The sequence below is a fragment of the Chanos chanos genome, chromosome 9, assembly GCF_902362185.1.
Source record: "Chanos chanos chromosome 9, fChaCha1.1, whole genome shotgun sequence".
NCBI lineage: Eukaryota > Metazoa > Chordata > Actinopteri > Gonorynchiformes > Chanidae > Chanos > Chanos chanos.
In genome coordinates, this window is record NC_044503.1 from 16,600,957 (window position 1) to 16,621,542 (window position 20,586).

A 20,586-nucleotide genomic window follows, 5' to 3' on the forward strand; every position below is an offset into this window, starting at 1 on the left:
TGTGAGTGTGTGGTTGCCATGCAGAATCTCCTGTGTTCCTGTATGTAATATCCATTTCAATTCTGTTTGATATCACAAAGCCTAAATCTGCTGTATGTCAGACTTCCTCTTCACAAATCCCACTTAATTCCTCTCTAACCTCAGTCTTTCAACATACACATATACACAAGCACACACACAAACACACACACACACACACACACACACACAGGCGAACGCACAAGCACACACACACACGCACATACACATACTCACACACACACACACACGCTCGCGTACACACACATGCACGTGCACACACACACACACACACACACACACACACACACATGCTCATACGTACGTGCACACACACCCACTCACATACATGCACATGTACTCATTCATCCATTCTTGGAGGGATAATATGAAAACCTGTCAGACACTCAGTTATATTTCTGGGGCGGTTCCGGGCCTTGCTTGGCTGAGTGACTGAGTGCGTGTACTCTTATGTAATTTGAGACTGTTTTACTGCTCTGAGGCAGTCACTCTAAACAAACCGTTGCATCATAACTTCAAAGTGAAAGGCTACAGTGAGAATAACCAGTCCCTGCTGACATGAGCATGAAATTTACATCTTCATGTAGCCACTTCTGTATTATATAACACTGAGTAATCCCAGAACAATATAATTTATATCCAGTTCTTTTTGATAGCAACTTAAACATTAAACAAATGCATATACTATACATGATTCAGGAGAATGGGAGAAATGCTCTGGTTTGAGAAAGTAAACAGTATGTATCTGTTTGTCATCAGACGGATAGTATCAGCCCAAATAGAGTTTTTATTTGCTGTTGTCTGACAGCAGGTACACATATGGATTACGGGCTGATAACACAGTGATGGGCTCTTTCTGTGAGCTGACTCTCATCAGTCTCATCACTCATTTACTTTCTCCTCATGTTTACTTTGTGATTTTTTTTTTCAGACCATGCTGACTGCTATTTCTATGAGCGCTATTGCCACAAATGGAGTTGTGCCAGGTTAGTAAAAAATCAGTGTGTGTGTGTTGTGTGTTTTAAACTTACATAGCCACACAGACTTTTACACATGTTTCCCTCTCTGTGTTTTTTTTCTTCTTTCAGTTGTGTGGTTTAGACTTATGCATGTGTGAAAGTATTTGGTGTGTGTGAGTGCATGCGTGTGTGTGCGTGTATGAGACATACCATGCATGCATGTGGGTCAACATATGAGTCTGTGTGTGTGTGTTTGTGTGTCCATGGCTCAGCTGGTTCTGTGCAGCACTGCCTTTGTTCTTTATGAGAGATTAAACAGTGAGGGGAATTATTTAGATGTGTATATAGGTTCCAATTATATGGATCCCCTGCTGTTTGAAAAAACAGAACAAAACGATACAAAACAAAACGAAATGTGGTAAAACCAAGCAGGACAAAACAAAACACTGTGCACTGAACACTCCCTCCATTCATTCTGATTCATTACAGTTCTGTGTCTGAATATCAGTATGGTTCGTGTCTGGGTGTGTCCCGATGTACGAGTTTGACAGCAAGAAGCCATTAAAAAGACAGACAGTGTATGTGTCCAGTAACAGATGGGCAGGAAATCAGCCACAGGCCAGACCTGAGAAGATGACAGCTGTGTGATCAGTCAGTACATGAATGGACACATACAAAGTTCAAAGCTTTATTTGTCACATGCCAAGGTACAATGTACAGGAAGCAGTGAAACGATGGTTGGCAACGGGGCAGACTGTGTAAAACTCACAATAGAAAAATAGAAAAAAAAATGATATAAATACATTTAGAATATAACTAAGGAAGATATACTATAAAGAGAAGAAAAAGCTAGATAGGAGTAAAAGCTACATAGACAGCTAGGTCAGAGTCAGAATTATACCACGTGGCTGAGATACCAGTTGGAATATAGGGTGATGATTATAAAATACAGGGTGATGATTGTATATAGACATCTTAGGGTGCACTAGTAGTACTGAAGTTAGACTCCAGTATAGGCTGTGTTTAGTGTCCCTGATGGCCTGGGGGAAGAAGCTCTTATGGAGCCTCTCAGTATTGGCCTTGAGGTTGCGGAGGCGTCTGCCTGACCGCAGCTACTGAAAGAGTCCATGGTTTTGGTGATGGGGGTCCTTCATAATCTTACCAGCTCTGGTGCTGCACCGCCTGGTATACAAGTCCTGGAGGGAGGGGAGTTAGAATGGTCCCTGTGGTGCACTCAGTTAGTCACACCACCCTCTGCAGGGCCTCATGACCCTGTGAAGAGTTGAACATGAATACATACATACATGGACACTGGACAGCCCTAAAAGAGTTCCCTGTCAGTACTGAATGCTGACCTGAATAAAACACACCCGAGTGTCTCTTTGATCGTTTTTTTTTTCATGGCCTCCTCCTACTTATATGGCCCTCTCCCTGATAGGATCAAACCATGCAACGTGTTCTTCACAGAACCAGCTCTGAGACTCCCTTTCAGAGACACTTCCAGTATCTGCTGTACTTCACACGTACTAGGACACATTACAGCTAATGTGGCACACTGGCCGTGTTGCTCTGAATTTTAGCCAGTTCCAGGTTTCGTACCCATCTCCATAAGTCTTACCTTAAAGACTCCATTTCATATTTTACAAAATAAAACATGGTGGAAATGTTCTTTTAAACAAAGTGTCTCTAGGGTTAAGAAGAGTGTCTGTCTTTCTTGAAAGAAGTCCTTTCTCTGTAATAACATCAACATTATTCTTCTGAATCTTTTAAAATCACATTCCTGAGTTATTTCAGTAGGACCACTCACATCCCCAGACTAACTGAAGATATTTACTGTAACCAGTCCGAATTCTTTCAGACTGCTTGTGCTTTGAATGTGGTGGACTTCCATTAATCATACCGTATTGAATTTGTTTATTCCATCACACTCTATCAGTTCTTATCTGTGCTGTGAAGTGTCTGTGTCTACGCCACACACACACACATAATAACAGTGGGTTCAGCGGTTCTCTGCAGCATTGGGACATTCCTCTGAATGAAGGCCATGTGGCACACTGACGATGGATGTTTTCCGGTGCTTTTCCTTTCAGCGGGTGGTTCCTATTACATGATTTCTCGTTCTCTGGGTCCGGAGTTTGGTGGTGCGGTGGGCATCTGTTTCTACTTGGGCACCACCTTCGCTGGAGCCATGTACATCCTTGGATGCATCGAGATTTTACTGGTAACACTCAAACACAAGCCCTCAGCCTACTGATAACACTAGAACACACTCCCTCAGCGTACTGGTAACGCTCAAACACACACCCTCAGCGTACTGGTAACGCTCAAACACACACCCTCAGCCTACTGATAACACTCAAACGCGAACCCTCAGCCTACTTGTAACACTCAAACACAAACCCTCAGCCTACAGACAAGTCCACCAGCCAAAACATCTTCACAAGTCCATAATTACCAATCCAAAATATTCACAAATCCATAATATTCACTCCATAATCACCAGTCTGTAATATTCAGCCATCCATAATGACCAATAAATAATATCAAGGAGTCCATAATATTCAACAGTTCATAATATTCAGTAATTCATAATCACCAATACATAACATTTACCAGTCCAGAATATCCAAATCTGTAATATTGACCTTTCCACTGTATATGACAATGCATATTAGCCAGTCAAAGGCAAAAATGGGATCCTTAAACCAAGTTCCATAACAACCAGGTTTTAGTGTTCACACTGCTCCAGTCCAGCACCAAACCCTTTGACTGAACCAGTGCTTTGAATTGATGTATTGTTTTGTTTGCCTTATTTGTCTTGTAGTTCCAAATGATTGTCCATGAACCAAAAGTCCACAGGGACATGAGCAATAGAGCGTTCTTTGAATGACAACATTGTCCTGTCAACTTTTCATTCTGTGGAACTAATAATTTTATGAAACTAATGCAAACAGTCTTACCCTATCTCACTCTCTCTCCCTCTCTCTTCCTCTCCCTCTCCCTGTCTCTGTAGATCTACATCGTACCTCAGGCAGCAATTTTTAAAATTGAGGGACTGGAGGGAGCTGAGGCTGAGGCAGCTTTGCTGAATAACATGCGTGTTTACGGCACCATTGTGCTGAGCTTCATGGCGTTGGTGGTCTTCGTTGGCGTGAAGTACGTCAACAAGCTGGCCCTGGTCTTCCTTGCCTGTGTCATCCTCTCCATCGTGGCTGTCTATGGAGGGGTCATCAAAAGCTCCTTTGACCCTCCAGACTTTCCGTAAGTTCTCTCTCCTGCCTGTGGAGTACTTACAAATGACTGGCAAATGCATAATCAGGGAAAAGTAACTCACCTTCTGCTGATGATTATATCGGCGCTAGACAGACATCTCAGGCCCAGCCTACCAAAGTGTTCATAGTTTTCTGAATGAAAAGTTGTTTTTTTTCTCTTAATTTTAGTTTTTGTTTGCTTCTACCATTTTAATTACTATTCACATTGTAGTTTGTTACAGAATCCAGTAGGTAATAGTTATTACACACACACACACACACACACACACACACAAAGATATACAGATACTGTATATACAGTGTCACGGTGAAAGCCTTTTTATCTTCCTTTTCCTCTCTGCAGAATCTGTGTCCTTGGTAACCGGACACTGGTGACAAAGGGTTTCGATGTGTGTGCCAAAACCATCGAGCGCGGCAATGGCACGGTCACCACCAAACTCTGGAGAATTTTCTGTGACTCAGAATTCCTCAATGCCACGTGTGACGAATACTTTACCAACAACAACGTGACACAGATCCAGGGAATTCCCGGAGTCACCAGTGGTATTCTAGCAGGTAAAACAACTTGGACTTTAAAACATGCCACTAAGACTGAGTTACATATTTCATTGGTAAACAACGGTGAGAAGACAGCTGTATGTTTTCAGATTTGTTTTCATTTTTTTACACACAAAGTTTTATTTAGGGAAGAAGATATACTTTATCAAGGTTGGCACACGTATGACAGTGAGAAGTTAGCAATTTACTGTCAGGTTGTTTCTACTGTGGTTACCAGGACAACATGTTTACCAGAACTGATGCAGTTTTGCTGACAGAGAGAATTCAAATTTCTCACGAAATTATTGTACACTTGAATTAATATTTAGAAATTCCTAGAAAAAATCCTCCTGCAGAATGGTGATTGCATTGTTACATTTAATTGTCCAGTTAATACTCAGAAACTCATTCTTCAAAAGTTCATGTTAAATGTTCATTTTCATGTTCATGTTAAGAATGGCCCTGCTTCCAGGTCTGCAGCTGAGACAGTGTACTCAGCTGTGACCGTTAGAGGTTAAAAACTGTTACCGGGGGACAGAGACAAGTATTTTTTTGTCTTTCTGTCTTTTTCTAATTGTCTTGCTTACTCTCTCACTCACCACCTCACTCCCTCTCTCTCTTCCTCTCTCTCCCTCTCTGTCTCTCTCTCTCTCTCTCTGCTATAGAGAATCTCTTTGGGAATTACTTGGAGAAAGGTGACATCATTGAGAAGCGCGGCGTGCCATCTGTGGCCGATCCAGATGCTCCCATCACTAACGCCAACCGCTATGTCCTGGCCGACATCACCAGCTTCTTCACCCTGCTGGTGGGCATCTACTTCCCCTCCGTCACAGGTCAGTGTCTTGTCACACACTCACACACACACACACACACACACACACACACACACATACACACACACACATACACACACACACACACACACACACACACTTCCTTACATATCAAACAGTGAGACACATTCATGCCCAATCACAGTGAGAGAGTGTTTAACTGCACCCAATCACAGTGAGAGAAGAATGTTTAATCGTGCCCAATCACAGTGAGACAAGAGTGCTTGATTATGTCCAATCACAGTGATAGAAGAGTGATTAATTGCACCCAATCACAGTGAGAGAAGAGTGTTTAATTATGCCCAATCAGAGCCAGAGAAGAGTGGTTAATGAATCAAAGTGTGTGGTATGAACCCATTAACTGCTGTTAATGACTTTATTGTTTGAAAGCTGGGTGTTTGAATCCTGTGATTTTGTAATTAACAATGTACCGCTGAGTATTCTGTCATGTGACTGATTTTCCAGTTATTGTTGTCAATCCAGTGTGTACACACACATATTCCATGTTCATGACTAGCACTTTTATTTTCCTGACAGTTTAATTCTCTTCCTTATCTTAAAAATAATTTTTTAAATAACAATAATACTTTTAACAAACGGTATCATTTTAGATGACATACACATCCTTCTATGTTGTTTATTACTTTCTTGTTTGAACATGACTGTTAAATCAGGCCATGTGTTTAGAGGTTTGTCCTTCTTCATATTTGTGGGATTGTGTGTGTGTGCGCGCGCGCGTGTGTGTGTGTGTTTATTTTGGGGCTTGCCTCTCCTGAGCTACACTGCCCTGAAGTGATGACAGGGCTGAAAATGTGACGCTCAGTGAGGTGGAGAGAGCACTGATCCAACCCTGCCGCACTCAGCACTAAACATAGGATTACATTAGGTTACACCACCCCTGATATTCACACACACACACACACACACACACACACACACACACACACACACACACACGCACATACACACACACCTGAGCCTGGCTCTGCTGAGAAAGCCCATCTCACTTTAGCCTGAGGCAGTTTTCACTCCTTGCTTCCTGTCATTTATCTGTTATCTGCTCATTTCTGATGATAATTCCCCAAATTTTGTTTGCCTTTGTTTGTGTGTGTGTGTGGCAGGAATCATGGCTGGCTCTAACCGTTCCGGTGATCTTCAGGATGCTCAGAAGTCTATTCCGATTGGCACCATCTTGGCCATCACCACCACCTCCATCATCTGTATCCTTAATACTGTGTGTGTGTGTGTGTGTGTGTTTGTGTTTCATCTTCTGTCCTTAACTTCTGCTCTTTAAGACATGTCATCTGTGGTTCTGTTTGGAGCCTGTGTGGAGGGAGTGGTCCTGAGAGACAAGTGAGTTTCTGTCTTGACTTTCAGCTCACACTGACTCCAAATCAGCCTGATTCAGTTCACTTCGGTTCAGTTAAACCAGTTCTGTTAGACCTAGTCTAATTAGTTTAGACTTGTGTTCATTCTATAAGTTTAGACTACAGTGGGAGGAACTGACTGTCCTTTGACCCACAGGTTTGGGGAAGGTGTCAATGGAAACCTGGTCATTGGCACATTGGCTTGGCCTTCCCCCTGGGTTATTGTGTTTGGCTCTTTTTTCTCCACCTGTGGGGCGGGGCTTCAGAGTCTGACAGGTGCACCACGCCTCCTCCAGGCTATTGCTCGTGATGGCATTATTCCTTTTCTCAGGGTAAGAGTGTGTGTGTGTGTGTATGTGTGTGTGTGTGTGTGTGTGTGTGTGTGTGTGTGTGTGTGTGTGTGTGTGCGAGTGTGCACGGATACGTTTGTGTATGTATATTAAACTCTGACTCCCTCTACCTAGAACTGAAGCATTTGACCGAAGACACTGGGCTCTAATGCTGTGTGTGTTTGTCATACAGGTGTTTGGTCATGGCAAAGCTAACGGGGAACCCACCTGGGCCCTGCTCCTGACGGCCAGTATCTGTGAGATAGGCATAATCATTGCCTCTCTGGACGCTGTCGCTCCCATCCTCTCCATGTGCGTAAAACTCCCTAAAACCTCCACAAAGCACCATAACAAATGACTTATCTCCTCAGAGGAAACATACCTCATACCTGGTTGGCCAGTTCTCCTTCCTGAGTGTGCACATTCCCCCAGCAGTGTGTTCTGCCCTTAATCTAACACACTTACAGTGCTCTGAGGCTGCTCATGACCTTCATTAGCTGAAAAAGGCATGTCTGTGTAGGGCTGGAGAACGAGATTTCCAAAACATATACTAGAGAACGGTCCTGTCCATGTTCTTCCTGTGTAGTGCTTTAAAACAGTTCTGAGAACACTTAGATGAATCCCCACCAACCTTTCTGTTAAAAAACTACTCTCTTAATGGACAGGCTCCTTCTGGGAGACTACAAGTGGACTGGCACATCATGTATTTTCTTACTGTGCCACCCTCTTAGACCTTCCTGTATGTTGCATTACATAAGGATGCACTGAGAGATCATAGGGTTTACATATATATCAGTAACATAATCCAAACACGCAACATCATGTTAGGCATTTTAAAGCTTCTCCATGAACACCAAGAATACAAAAAAAAAACCCCATCACAAATCTGTTGTCTGTTGAATTGTCTCTCACACACCATCTTAAACTTCAACTAATGAAAACTGACCATTTTACTCAGTTCAGTTTAACAGAGGGTGCTGTTCTCTGCCTGTCTGCAGGTTCTTCCTCATGTGTTACATGTTTGTGAATCTGGCCTGTGCTCTCCAGACTCTTCTCAGGACGCCCAACTGGAGACCACGCTTCAAATTCTATCACTGGTCAGTGCACGAGGACACGCTCAGCACAAAACACTGTCTCACTACAGCCCACTGTACAGGAGTAGACAGGGGCCCACGTTTGGCCTAAGAGAATATTGGGCTACGTTATGGAAATACTTTTTTTAACTCATCTCTAACTGGTAGTGCTTCTCGTGTTCTTGAAATGCTAAAATAATGAAAACTACAGAGGGTCAGTCGACATGCTCTGGTTCTAGTCATGCAATGTGGAATAAGTCCTGTTTTGAGTGGAGAGAAAGATACCACCATACCAAACTGACTGGACAGTCAATGAAAGATTTGGCCTGTCATCTGAAGTAGGGTAGTTCCTTTGTCCTGGGCTTTACCTAGATCACGATTCTCCCCATAGTTAATGAGGACGTTCATCTTCTGGTTTCAGTTGAACAAAGATGCAGTGAGGGATACATTCATTTATCTGAAATGGTTGCACGAGATGGAATCAGAAAAAAAAAAATCAATGCATTATAAATATGTTAATATTGTATTATTTATAACCTGAATACAATTGTAGGGCATTCGGTGATTTTACAGTGTGACCAATATAAGCATTCAACTTAACACTGCACTTTCTATTCTGACCAATCAGGGCTCTGTCATTCCTGGGCATGAGCTTGTGTCTCTCTCTGATGTTCATCTGCTCTTGGTACTACGCTATCGTCGCCATGGGAATAGCTGGCTGCATCTACAAATATATTGAGTTCTGTGGGTAAGTGACCTCAAAGAGTCTCTCGGGACTGGAAAGCATAGGAAATGAAAAGCTTCGGCTTCTTCACACAGTGAGGTCGATCTTCAGTTGTATGAGGGTCATCTGTTACAGTTCGTCTTTTTGTAACAGGTCATCAGTTCTGTGCTAAGGTTCGTTTGGAAACTGATAGGTTGATTAAGCTAGTTCAATACTTCAAGGACATACCTTGAAAGTTGGTCATTGCATCAGAGTGTTGTACATACCTGCAATGCTATAGTATCATGTCTAACACAGTGAGCGTGAAACTCATTTCTGATGTTTAACAGATAAATGGAAATACTGTCAAATGGATGAATGCATCTTTGTTCTCATTAACAACTGCGGTGCATAAAAAACTAAACCCTACTGAGCAGAGATCATTTGGAACTCTTTTGAACTACTAAAGTGTTACTGATCTACTAACTAGTGAAGTACTAAAATCAGTCAATGTGTGTGCATTTATTCAGTGATTCGGTTAAAGAGGAATGTTGTTCATTTACATAAAATATATGGTTCATTAGCATGAAGACCCCTGATGATTTTTTGGAGTGTGTGAATGTTATTTCATTAAAGTTAAGATGTCCTTGAAGCAGCTTTCGTTGCCAAGGTAACCAACACGATCTGGGTTTTCTTATCTGTTCTTTTTTTTTTCCATCTATCAGGGCAGAGAAGGAGTGGGGTGATGGTATTCGTGGAATCTCTCTCAGCGCTGCTCGCTTTGCCCTGATGAGACTGGAGGAAGGACCTCCACACACCAAGAACTGGAGGTCAGTTTTACCCCGCCTGGACCACACAATCACACACATGCTTTATACAAACCAAACAAAGAGACTCAGTCATCTATGCACTTCACAGTTTATCTGAACAAGCCATTAAAGCTAGCAGTTTTGCCACTGTACCATGGGAAAGTCATGCTGATGTTTCTCATTAGTATGTTATTACCTCCTGTAATCCTAGTACTAAGGCTGGCAAACAGAATCACAGCACACGCCTCTGTTAAATAACAATTAATCAGACAAGAAATCGCTCTCTCCCTTTCTGTCTTTCTGTCTCTCTCTCTCTCTCTCTCTCTCAGGCCTCAGATTCTGGTTCTGGTCGGTCTTGATGCGGAGCAGAATGTGGAACAGCCGCGGTTGCTGTCATTGACTAATCAGCTGAAGGCGGGTAAAGGCCTGACCATTGTTGGCGCCTGTGTTGAGGGCACTTATCTGAACAACTACGCTGAGGCCCAGAAAGGAGAACAGGTTAGTGCACGCGCGCACACAGAGAGAGAGAGAGAGAATGAGATTTACGATAAAAACTGTAACAAGTTGAGTTTACCTGTTATTAATTAGACTGGTTCCAAATTAACCTATTTGAAAAACAGGGAGGCACAGTTGAATAAAATAAATCATACTATGTCACACTGAAGTGACTTAATTCCCTTATTTTCTCTCTCGCTCTCTCTTTCACTCTCTCTCTCTCTTTAACTCTCTAACTCTCTCTCTCTCTCTCTCTCTCTCTCTCTCTCTCTCTCTTAGTCCCTGCGGAAGCTGATGGAGACAGAGAAGGTGAAGGGATTCAGCCAGGTGGTGATCTCCTCTAACTTGCGAGATGCTACATCTCACCTGATCCAGGCAGGTGGACTGGGAGGCTTACAGCACAACACCGTACTGGTCAGCTGGCCCCGCAACTGGAAACAGGCTGAGGACCATTCACGCTGGAGGAACTTCATCGGTAAGAGCACAGGGCAGATCATTGCGGTTGATTTGGGGCTTTTTTATGTAAGGTTTTGGTTACATTAAGTCAGAGGGTTAAATTACATAATACGTAGAAGGCTCAGAGACACAGTTAACATTTATGTGACTTGTTCTTCAGTGTAAGTAACCTCTCTAAGTGATCAGATATTGAGGTAGAACAGTGTGTTCAGAGGTTGACTGTGTTCGTGTTTGCTCGTGTAGAAATCGTCAGAGAGACGACAGCAGCCCACTTGGCCCTGCTGGTCCCTAAGAACATCTCGGCATACCCGTCCAATGGCGAGCGCTTTACCGAAGGCCACATTGACGTTTGGTGGATTGTCCATGACGGGGGAATGCTTATGCTTCTCCCCTTCCTGCTACGACAGCACAAGGTACAGTCAGATGGGACTGACTCACTGCTCTGCCTTGGGATAGGCTGGACAGTTAGACTGAACACGTCTGTTTTATTCACTGGTCTGCCTTGGGATAGGCTGGACAGTTAGACTGGACATGTCTGTTTTATTCACTGGTCTGCCTTGGGATAGGCTGAACAGACAGACTAGACACATCTGTTTTATTCAGTGGTCTGCCTTGGGATAGGCTGAACAGACAGACCGGACACGTCTGTTTTATTCACTGGTCTGCCTTGGGATAGGCTGGACAGTTAGACTGGATACATCTGTTTTATTCACTGGTCTGCCTTGGGATAGGCTGGACAGTTAGACTGGACATGTCTGTTTTATTCAGTGGTCTGCCTTGGGATAGGCTGAACAGACAGACCGGACACGTCTGTTTTATTCAGTGGTCTGCCTTGGGATTGGATGGTTGCTTTATTTATTGCCTGCTTTTTTAGTTTATACATTTGACCACTGATTTTCTGATACCATGTATCAGAAAATGGGAAGAAATCAAACCCGTTGGCCAATTGCAACCTCGGGAAATGGTGGACCAAGCAGTGATTGACATGTCTGTTTTCCTATAGGTGTGGAGGAAGTGTAAGATGCGGATCTTCACAGTTGCTCAGATGGACGACAACAGCATTCAGATGAAGAAAGACCTTATCACTTTCCTCTATCACCTGCGACTGGACGCCGAGGTGGAGGTAGTGGAGATGGTGAGCACACACTTACACACACACACACACACACATATACACATATGCACACACACACACACACACGCACACACACACACACGCACACACACACACACACACCAGTCCCTTTTTTAAATCAGATTTTCTTCTACTCTTCCCCACAGCAAGACAGTGATATCTCAGCCTACACCTATGAGAAGACCCTGGTCATGGAGCAAAGGTCTCAGATCCTGAAGGAGATGCACCTCACCAAGAATGAACGTGAAAGAGAGGTATAACTCTCAGAAAAAGTAAAACCCAAAATCCAACCTTTCCAAATCAAGAGATGGCTGCCGTTTAATTAACCCACAGTACCAGAGCAGAGTCTATGTCTAAATTAGACATGGCAAAGGGGATCCCCATCTCCCAAAGTCTGCAGTATAGGAAAACTTGACTACAGATAGGCCAGTGCTGCTTTCTTTTGAGTAATGACTGTAAGGTGCAGATATATGCATGTTTCATTATACTGAAATGCTTAATTACCTCTCAGTAATGCTAACTGTACATATCTATGTTGTCAGCATTTAGATTATTCAGTCTCATTCGCTGAGTGCAGTTCACTGAGGGTGAAAGACATACTCTCAACTGTAACAATGTCCTGTTATGGTTAAGTGTAGTTATGAATGTTTGTATAGAGAAAAATGCTCTCCATTGCAGAATTTAACCCTAAAATATGATTTGTAGATTCAGAGCATCACTGATGTGTCTCGTGGGTCAATTCGCCGGAAGAATCCGTCCAACCTGCACAATCAGAAGAGTATTACGGAGGAACCAGCTGGAGTGAGCGGAGAGGAGAAACCTGAAGAGGAGGTATTACCATCTCTTCTCTGTCAGTCTGTCTACCTGTTCATTAATTTCTCCTCTCCAGGAATTTGTGCTAACCATCTCCAGTTCTTCCCTCTGCCATGTACTGGCTGGTTGCATAGATGACCACGTGGCACTTGCTATCTTCTACAAAAAAAAAGCTGTTCTCATACCTTTTTACTCATACCTCAGACAGTACCCTGAGCATCTCTCATTCTTCCACTCTGATGTGGTTGTCCCTCTTTCATGCTCTCTCTCTCAGTCTCTATCTGAGTTCAGTCTTTCTTGCGCACTCTATCTTTTAAACTGCGGTGCATTTGTACTGACACAGTTTTCTTTCCTCTTCACCCTCTTGCTCTCTCTCACTCCGCTTTTCCCCTCTCTCAGTCTGTCCGTCTCTCCCGTCTTCGGCAGGTGCAGCTCATCCAAGGGAAGAACACCACGCCCACACCCACCAGCCCCGCCTCCCCAACCACCCCGACCCCTGGAACCATGACCCCCGGTGAGGAGGTGCAGATGACCTGGACAGATAATGGGGAGAAGGCCAAGAATGCTGCTGTGGCTAACCCAGAGGGCATCAAGGACATGTTTAACATGAAACCGTGGGTCCAATTTTCATTTGTTTCAGCACAGATTTCAATGATAGTTTATGGAAAACTAGCTAGGTGCACAGCTCCTGATTTGCCAGGTGGTTTCCCATGTGAATTAAAATACAGGAAATATGTTTAAGTGCTGTTAAACAAATTATTTAACTGAATTCAGACAAACTACCGTCCATAAGATCCAAAGTCTATTTGTGTTGTGAAATCAGAGCATTAGTTTGTTTACTGACCCTCATGTAAAGTAGCATAACAGCCTAGAGTAATTTTTTTTTTCATGATGAGTTGTGTACTTTATGATGAATTGTGAAATGAAGTGTGAAACTCCCATGGTCTGTATGTGTGTCACGTTTTTGTGATTCGTGACATGAGAACATTGTCTTTACTGTCCCTCTCTCCTGGTCATGCCTCAGCGAATGGGAAAACCTGTGAGTATCCTCTCATGCTAACACTAGTTTATCCTCTCATAGTTTACACTAGAGCTAATGTTGCTAATGCTAATTCACAGTAGATTTCTCCACAACATGTCAAATACTAACTTTTTTTAAGGCAAATACACATCCTATTTACATATACCATCCTTTTATTTAGGCAGTTTTATCATTAGAAGCACTCCCTGTCTATACATTATAATTAGAATCTGGAATGAGAAAGTATTTGTTTTTTTCATCTTCTAAACAAAAAATAAGACATAACTTTGAAAGTGAGTGGCTCACTCGTCTTGTGCAGGAATCAGTCCAACGTAAGACGCATGCACCACGCTACGAAACTCAATGAAGTCATTGTGAAGAAGTCACAAGAGGCAAAACTAGTCCTGCTCAATATGCCAGGGCCACCCAAGAATCGCAAAGGAGAAGAAACCTGTATCCTTTCCTTTCCTTTCCCTATCTCTCTCTCTCTCTCCCTCTCCTTCTCTCTCTCTCTCTCCCTCTCTCTCTCAAACTTGAACTCAAAACTGATGTTCAGACATTGTCCTTAACCTGGGTTTCCTCTCAGATATGGAGTTCCTTGAGGTCCTGACTGAGGGTCTGAATAGGGTCCTCCTCGTTCGTGGGGGTGGACGTGAAGTTATTACCATTTACTCTTGAAGTCATCCATCAGATCTTCTTCAGCCCCATCCCCAAGCCCCCTCCCCACCTCCCCATCCAGCCCCCCACCCCCCATGTAGACTGAAACCCTCACTTACCTTGCTATATCCCCATCATGAGCAACAGCTCTCACACATATCAACTCATATTGCACCACAAAGTCAGTGCCCCTTATTACACACATTTAATTCACTCTCAGCCGTTGGTGGAGGTTTCCTATCTCCTGTACATAGCTCAGTTAATTCCTGCTTCAAGTCTTATCTGCTCCTTTCATTCAGTTAATCCACATCTGGTATCTGGCCATTTCCCAAAGACAAACAGGGTCTAATGCTCAAAATCTACCACTCACCCCTTCTCACATGGCTTCTCAGTTAAAGAGTACTGAACCCGAAATATACCTTCTCACTTCCGCCATTTATTTATTTATTTATTTATTTATTTTATCCCAAACACAATGAAAAGTAATGTTTATCTGTACGTCCACAAAGTCCAAAGCATTTTTCTCCATTTCCTCTATGTTGTTCTCAAAACGTCTTCCAGTGTACTGTTAGAGCGATCTGAGAGGAGAGGGAAGAAAAAGAAAAAAACTTCATTTTAAAGGGCAGATTCCCCAGCGTCTAATGTAACAGTGACATTTCTATTATCATCATAGAAACCGTTGCTGTGTCCCTGTGACTCTGTTATTATGAGGAACAATGACTTTGTTTACATGCTGGGAATAATGTGATTACTGTCAAAATGCTCAGATTAGCAGTTAACATGTCTCTGTGAAAACAGGAGTTTCCCTGTAGAATAACCAATCCTATTCAGGATGTGAATAAGGAGTTATTTGATGAAGCAGGAAAAATCAAAGAAATGAAGGTAATTTCCTAGGAAGCTGCAGGAAGCTGCAGCGTTAGCAGTAATGCAAAGGTGCAGTTTAGGTGTTTATATGTTCAGCACCCCTAAAATAACACAGTTGATCAAATATGTTAAACCACTTGTACTAATGAAACTATGCTTATTGCGGTGATGAAATGAATCTCTGTCAAACTCTGGCGTTTACATAACTTGCAAAATTGCACTGCTGTGTTAGTCACATTGAAATCACATTAGTATTGTGCATGTATACATGGTCAGTGTTAAAAAGAGGTGTTGCAGAGATTATGAGAGGAAGAAAAAGAGGGGTTTATTTGCACCAGCATTGGGAGCATGTGGCCGTCTGCAAAGTGTGGCATGTGTGTGTGTGTGTGTGTGTGTGTGTATATATGTGTGTGTCTTTTATCAGTGTGCATTCATATTGATACTGTGTTAAAGGCTGGGAGGGAAAACTAGAGTGATCTTTGTCTCAGACAGAGTCCGGGCTGTTTAAGCCTCTAGTCAAGGTTTTCTGTGTGACAGAGAATGATAAAGAGCTTTCTTGAAACCTTTCATGTAAAGAATCAGAGAAGATGAAGGCTGGTGATGACATGTCACAAATACATGAAAATGCTTTTTGAGGCCAATTGATTATCCCTGCAGAACCATATGAATGATGAGCAAATAGATTAGCTCGTAGGAATATGTACATATCATTGTATAGTACTATTGTATCAATGTCAGCATATGGCACTAGATTTTTTTTTTTCACTTAAATTAACTCTAAAGTATTTAACATATCCGTTTAAAATCTTATGATATCACAAGCTGATATTATTTAATTAAAGAAAATATATTTCTAATAACACTATATTTAATGAACCGTGATTTTTGATTGACTCTAACGAAGAAACAATTTCCTGCCAAATTCCAGAGAATGTGAGTCGTGCCATATGGAAAGAAATTACATTTTTGATGCACATGGTTTTTTTTTTCCCTCAAAACAAACGGTTTAAAGAGTATGAGTGTTTGGTGTGCCATAACATAATGTATCATTTATACTTCACTTATGATATAGCAATTATGAATTAGCCTACGTATATCCCTGCTATGATATTACATATCACCACCACAGAAAGCCTATCCAACCTCATCATGGTACCAGGCCCTCATACCTGATGCATGATTTCTTTTCATCACAGCCCAAACAGCTAAGGATCTACATCCCGTCATATAAATACACATCTCTAACTTAAGATTTTTCAGTTAAAATATTGTATTGTTGTTTATGTTAAATTGATTATGTTCAATATTTGTCTGAAATGTTACTTCTTGACAAAAATATATAACTGATTCACTTATTTTTAAGAAAGCTATGATACATGTGAAGCTGTATTAGAAGTTCACACCATTTGCACCAGATGGGCACATACTGGTTGTACATGCGAGTTCTGTAATATCTTCATTTGTGGTAGAACTAGATTATACAGTATATACATTTATCTAAATACAAATATTGTTTTGTATGGCTTTAAATATCAAAAGAGAAATATATATTAATTTTTCCAGTTTTATTTTAAAAAAAGATGTTTTATTGTCTTGTGTGTAACTGTGAATGCACTAGCTTAAAAAAATGAAAAGATCGAAATGTTAGCTAAAAATATCTCTTTGCCAAAAAACAAAAATAACTGTTATGGGTGTCACTTAAGGATGTCGGCACATTCTTCAGTGAAAGAAAAGCAAGGGAGAAAAAACGAGTATGTGTGAAATGAAGTATGTGTGATAAAACAGTAACATTTGTGTGTGGTGAGCTGAATTTAGTGTGACTGTTTTGCTCTTCCAGTTAATGGCCAACAGGGTTTTTAAAATGATAAATCAATGGTAGGAACTGATGAAGAATGGAATATGTAATCTAGGCATTTGATCTATAAGACAAAGCACGTGTCAAGGAAGGACACGTGACAGTGTTCAGACTTATATCGCACAGCTGAGTAATGGTTGCTAAAAGAGAATGGCTAATGAGTCCATTATGATAGATAAGGTCATGGCCTTTCAACATTAAACTGACTGATTGTCTTAATAAAAAAAATTTCAACTTCATCCCTCTTCACCTGATGCTTGACATCAGTCAGTTACCAGCAAAATCTTCCTTTCTGCTCGGCATAGTCAACTTCACTGCTTGGAAGAATACTACCTATCATACAAACAATAGGGTCATATCAAAATGTTATATTGTCAATAGTAAGCATTTAGATGATCTTAGACAACCACCAGTATGAAAGCTAGCAGGACCTCTATCTATACACTGTCAGTTTTTTTTTTGCACACCGTTCTATGAAAACTTCATGAACTTATGAAAGTACTCATGAAAGTAAGGTACAGCAATATTTTGAATGAACAAAGAGCTACAACAGGGTTATGATAAAAAAAAAAAGGCACTGGTGTGAATGTATTTGCTTTATAGTTATTTTTTGGCCCTTCACTGCATGAACAGTTAGTAGGCATTGCAAATTAATACCGTTTTCTTGACAGCTGTGATTTCGTTACAGAGTGGGACACTTGACTTGACTGAAGTATGTAGGTTTCTCTTTGACAAGTCCAAAAATATTAAAAAATGTTAAACATCAGCATTCAAATCCTGTACAGTTTTCCTGGACAGTGAAATGTGATAGCACATACATGTCAGCTTGACTTAATGAAAAAGTATAAGAAGTGACATATCAATGCCAAGCTGTAAATGAATGAGATGTCACTGAAACTGATTACAAGCTACAAAGTCACTATTCTTAACTTTAATTTAAACATTGGCTATAACCATTACTTGCTTTTGTTTGTACCACGTGGTTTAAAATGCTTTCTAATTGAACTGAATGGTGTCCACATTGTGATAATGAGAAGGAAAACTGGAGCTGAGAAAGGTGGACCTCTACTGGACGGAGAACAGAATTGCAACTATGTCAGATATTGACGTTTTCCCACAAAAATATGCAGAATATTGACTTTAGTCCACATGTCAAAATATCAAGTTGTTCCTTTTCCTGAGACCAAGTGGCACATGGTGGACTTGCACAATGAGTGTAACTGGACACCTATGCAATATTTTAAAAAACTGTAGTAATCTAAAATTTGTACTCAGTTAACTTGGATTGCTTAGCACCTTCTTTGTGGTGAGAACAGTGTTGCTTGTCTGGTGGTTTTCATGATGGCATTGCTCAGCTGTATTAATGAGTGAAACTAGGGCTTCCAATGCAGTGACTTTTCAGGGATGTTTGGCAAGTAGCTCTGTGGGTCTCACCTGATTCACTCTGGTCAGTGGGCCACTGAAAAAGAGCTGGGCCAATACTCTTTTGCTAATATGCTCAACAGTACTCGAGATTTAAAGTGCTAGCAAGATAACGTTTATGTAATCAAACAGCTACAAACAAACGTTGTACATGTGGGTCTCCATATCAAGTATAAGATGTTATTTTACGTTGCCAAACACGATACAAAAAGGGCTGCCTAATATTCTGAAATATGTTGAAACCTAAGGTTTCAAATTATAATCAGTCAGAAGCTTAAAATTGGCATGTGAGTTTTATATTTTGCTCGTGATGCTAAATCCCATTGCTTGAAAGTGGTGTGGATAGAGTATATTTATTGTAAACACAAAACCCAATGCCCATGTGCCATTTAGCCAAAGGTGAACCAGCAGTTTGCACTGTGATCATTGTGACAAGATGACAAGTCAGGTGTTGTTGTTTTGATCTGTAACTGCAAATATCTGTCATGTGTTAAACTATGTTCAGCTATGTTGCATTTTCATGCTTCATTCAGTTTCTGCCCCTCCTATATTCCCCCACATATAATTATGATGTACAGTTCTGCAAAGTTGTTTTTTGGAAGCTTGTTTTGACTTGCAGGTCTGACATGATCACAGAAAATATACATTGTAAGAAGTGATGTTTTGTGTTTTAATAGCTCACACATAACAAAAGTGTGTTGGTTGTTTTCTACAGTTTGTGAAATAGTGGCAACCAAATGGTAAATTACTGCATGGTATTTAATCCCGAAAGCTGCAGGAGTTTCAGAAGGTGCTAACGAAAATCTTTCAGTGTGTGTAATGAGAGAATGTGTGGATGCATAGGTCTTTTTCTTTTCTTTTCTTTTCTTTTCTTTAAATTTGTATTTGATGCACACAATAAATTAGACAGTTTCTGCATAGCAGAGTGAATGTGCTGAGTATACCGAAAAATGATAGAATATTCATATTTCTGATCATTGTAGAATGTTTAGCAAGCGCTTACAATTTGTGAACACAAAAGGACAGAACAGGAACTCTCAAATAATGCAATAAAGAACAGTTTATAGATTTATTATCCTGGAAGGGCTACCCAGTCTGTAACACAACAACGAAATTGCACTGAGATGAGATGTGTTGTGAGTTAAGGTTCACCAGGCATTTGCAGAAATCTCTCCATTGAAGAATAAACTGAGGGTTATTCCAACAGACATTATAGCTATACTTCCCATATAACTGACACCTGTCTCTCAGTGTGCAGCTGAATGGGACTGAAATTTAACCAGTGAGATATTCATGTTTCAGACATACGTCATGCTGTATGTCAAAGTTCATGCTCTGGGTTGTTCAGTGTCTTGAAGAGTCTACTGACCCAACATGTTTCTTCTGATGATGAATTAAGTATTTGTTGATTTTTTTATTTTTTTTTTACAAAAAGTGTGAGGAAGATTCATCAGTCTATTGACCTGTTCCTCAGCCTCCCCGTGTCAGCATAATATAAGATGTGATCCCTGCAGGAATAATTCAAAACACAACAGATGCACAGCTCCATAAACTTTAGTAAGCTAGCTTCCTTTTTCTAAAGGTGTAAAAGTGTGTGAAATCCTTTATCCCCACAATGTGAGCACCCAGTCACAGCTAGCAGAACAGAACTAGCATTTCTACACACCTGGCATTTCTATTCAATCTGTAGAGACGTAGTGACACTTTTGTAAAGTGCAACGTAGAGATCCAAAGATAGCATATCATGACTAGTCAAGTAGGTGTTTTATGTTCTGTTATGTCTATATTTCAGTTCTCTTCTTGGAGCAACTATTCTAAAAAAAATATATCTATTGGTGTGTGTGTATGTGTGTGCGTGTGTGTGTGTGTGTGTGTGTGTGTGTAAGTGAGAGAGTGTGTGTATATGTGTGTGTTTGCGAGTGTTTATCTGCGTTTGCATGCATGCAC

The 20,586-nt window shown here is 41.1% G+C and overlaps 1 protein-coding gene across 2 annotated transcripts in view; it reads left to right on the plus strand.

Moving 5' to 3' along the window:
* slc12a5b (solute carrier family 12 member 5b) overlaps window positions 1-14,519 on the plus strand; it is a 16,582-nt gene extending 2,063 nt beyond the window's left edge. Inside the window, exons 4-25 of one of the 2 annotated variants that reach the window (XM_030783556.1) lie at window positions 971-1,025; window positions 3,089-3,219; window positions 4,012-4,259; window positions 4,614-4,825; window positions 5,473-5,640; window positions 6,762-6,860; window positions 6,936-6,993; window positions 7,165-7,339; window positions 7,530-7,648; window positions 8,335-8,433; window positions 9,038-9,157; window positions 9,838-9,942; window positions 10,251-10,419; window positions 10,696-10,891; window positions 11,116-11,285; window positions 11,876-12,007; window positions 12,154-12,261; window positions 12,713-12,838; window positions 13,220-13,434; window positions 13,845-13,859; window positions 14,161-14,294; window positions 14,428-14,519. In XM_030783556.1, coding sequence (XP_030639416.1) covers window positions 971-1,025; window positions 3,089-3,219; window positions 4,012-4,259; window positions 4,614-4,825; window positions 5,473-5,640; window positions 6,762-6,860; window positions 6,936-6,993; window positions 7,165-7,339; window positions 7,530-7,648; window positions 8,335-8,433; window positions 9,038-9,157; window positions 9,838-9,942; window positions 10,251-10,419; window positions 10,696-10,891; window positions 11,116-11,285; window positions 11,876-12,007; window positions 12,154-12,261; window positions 12,713-12,838; window positions 13,220-13,434; window positions 13,845-13,859; window positions 14,161-14,294; window positions 14,428-14,519 — 2,946 coding nt within the window. The remainder of the gene's footprint in view (window positions 1-970; window positions 1,026-3,088; window positions 3,220-4,011; window positions 4,260-4,613; window positions 4,826-5,472; window positions 5,641-6,761; window positions 6,861-6,935; window positions 6,994-7,164; window positions 7,340-7,529; window positions 7,649-8,334; window positions 8,434-9,037; window positions 9,158-9,837; window positions 9,943-10,250; window positions 10,420-10,695; window positions 10,892-11,115; window positions 11,286-11,875; window positions 12,008-12,153; window positions 12,262-12,712; window positions 12,839-13,219; window positions 13,435-13,844; window positions 13,860-14,160; window positions 14,295-14,427) is intronic. The other variant, XM_030783557.1, reaches the window with a different exon arrangement.
* Window positions 14,520-20,586: the final 6,067 nt, after the last annotated feature.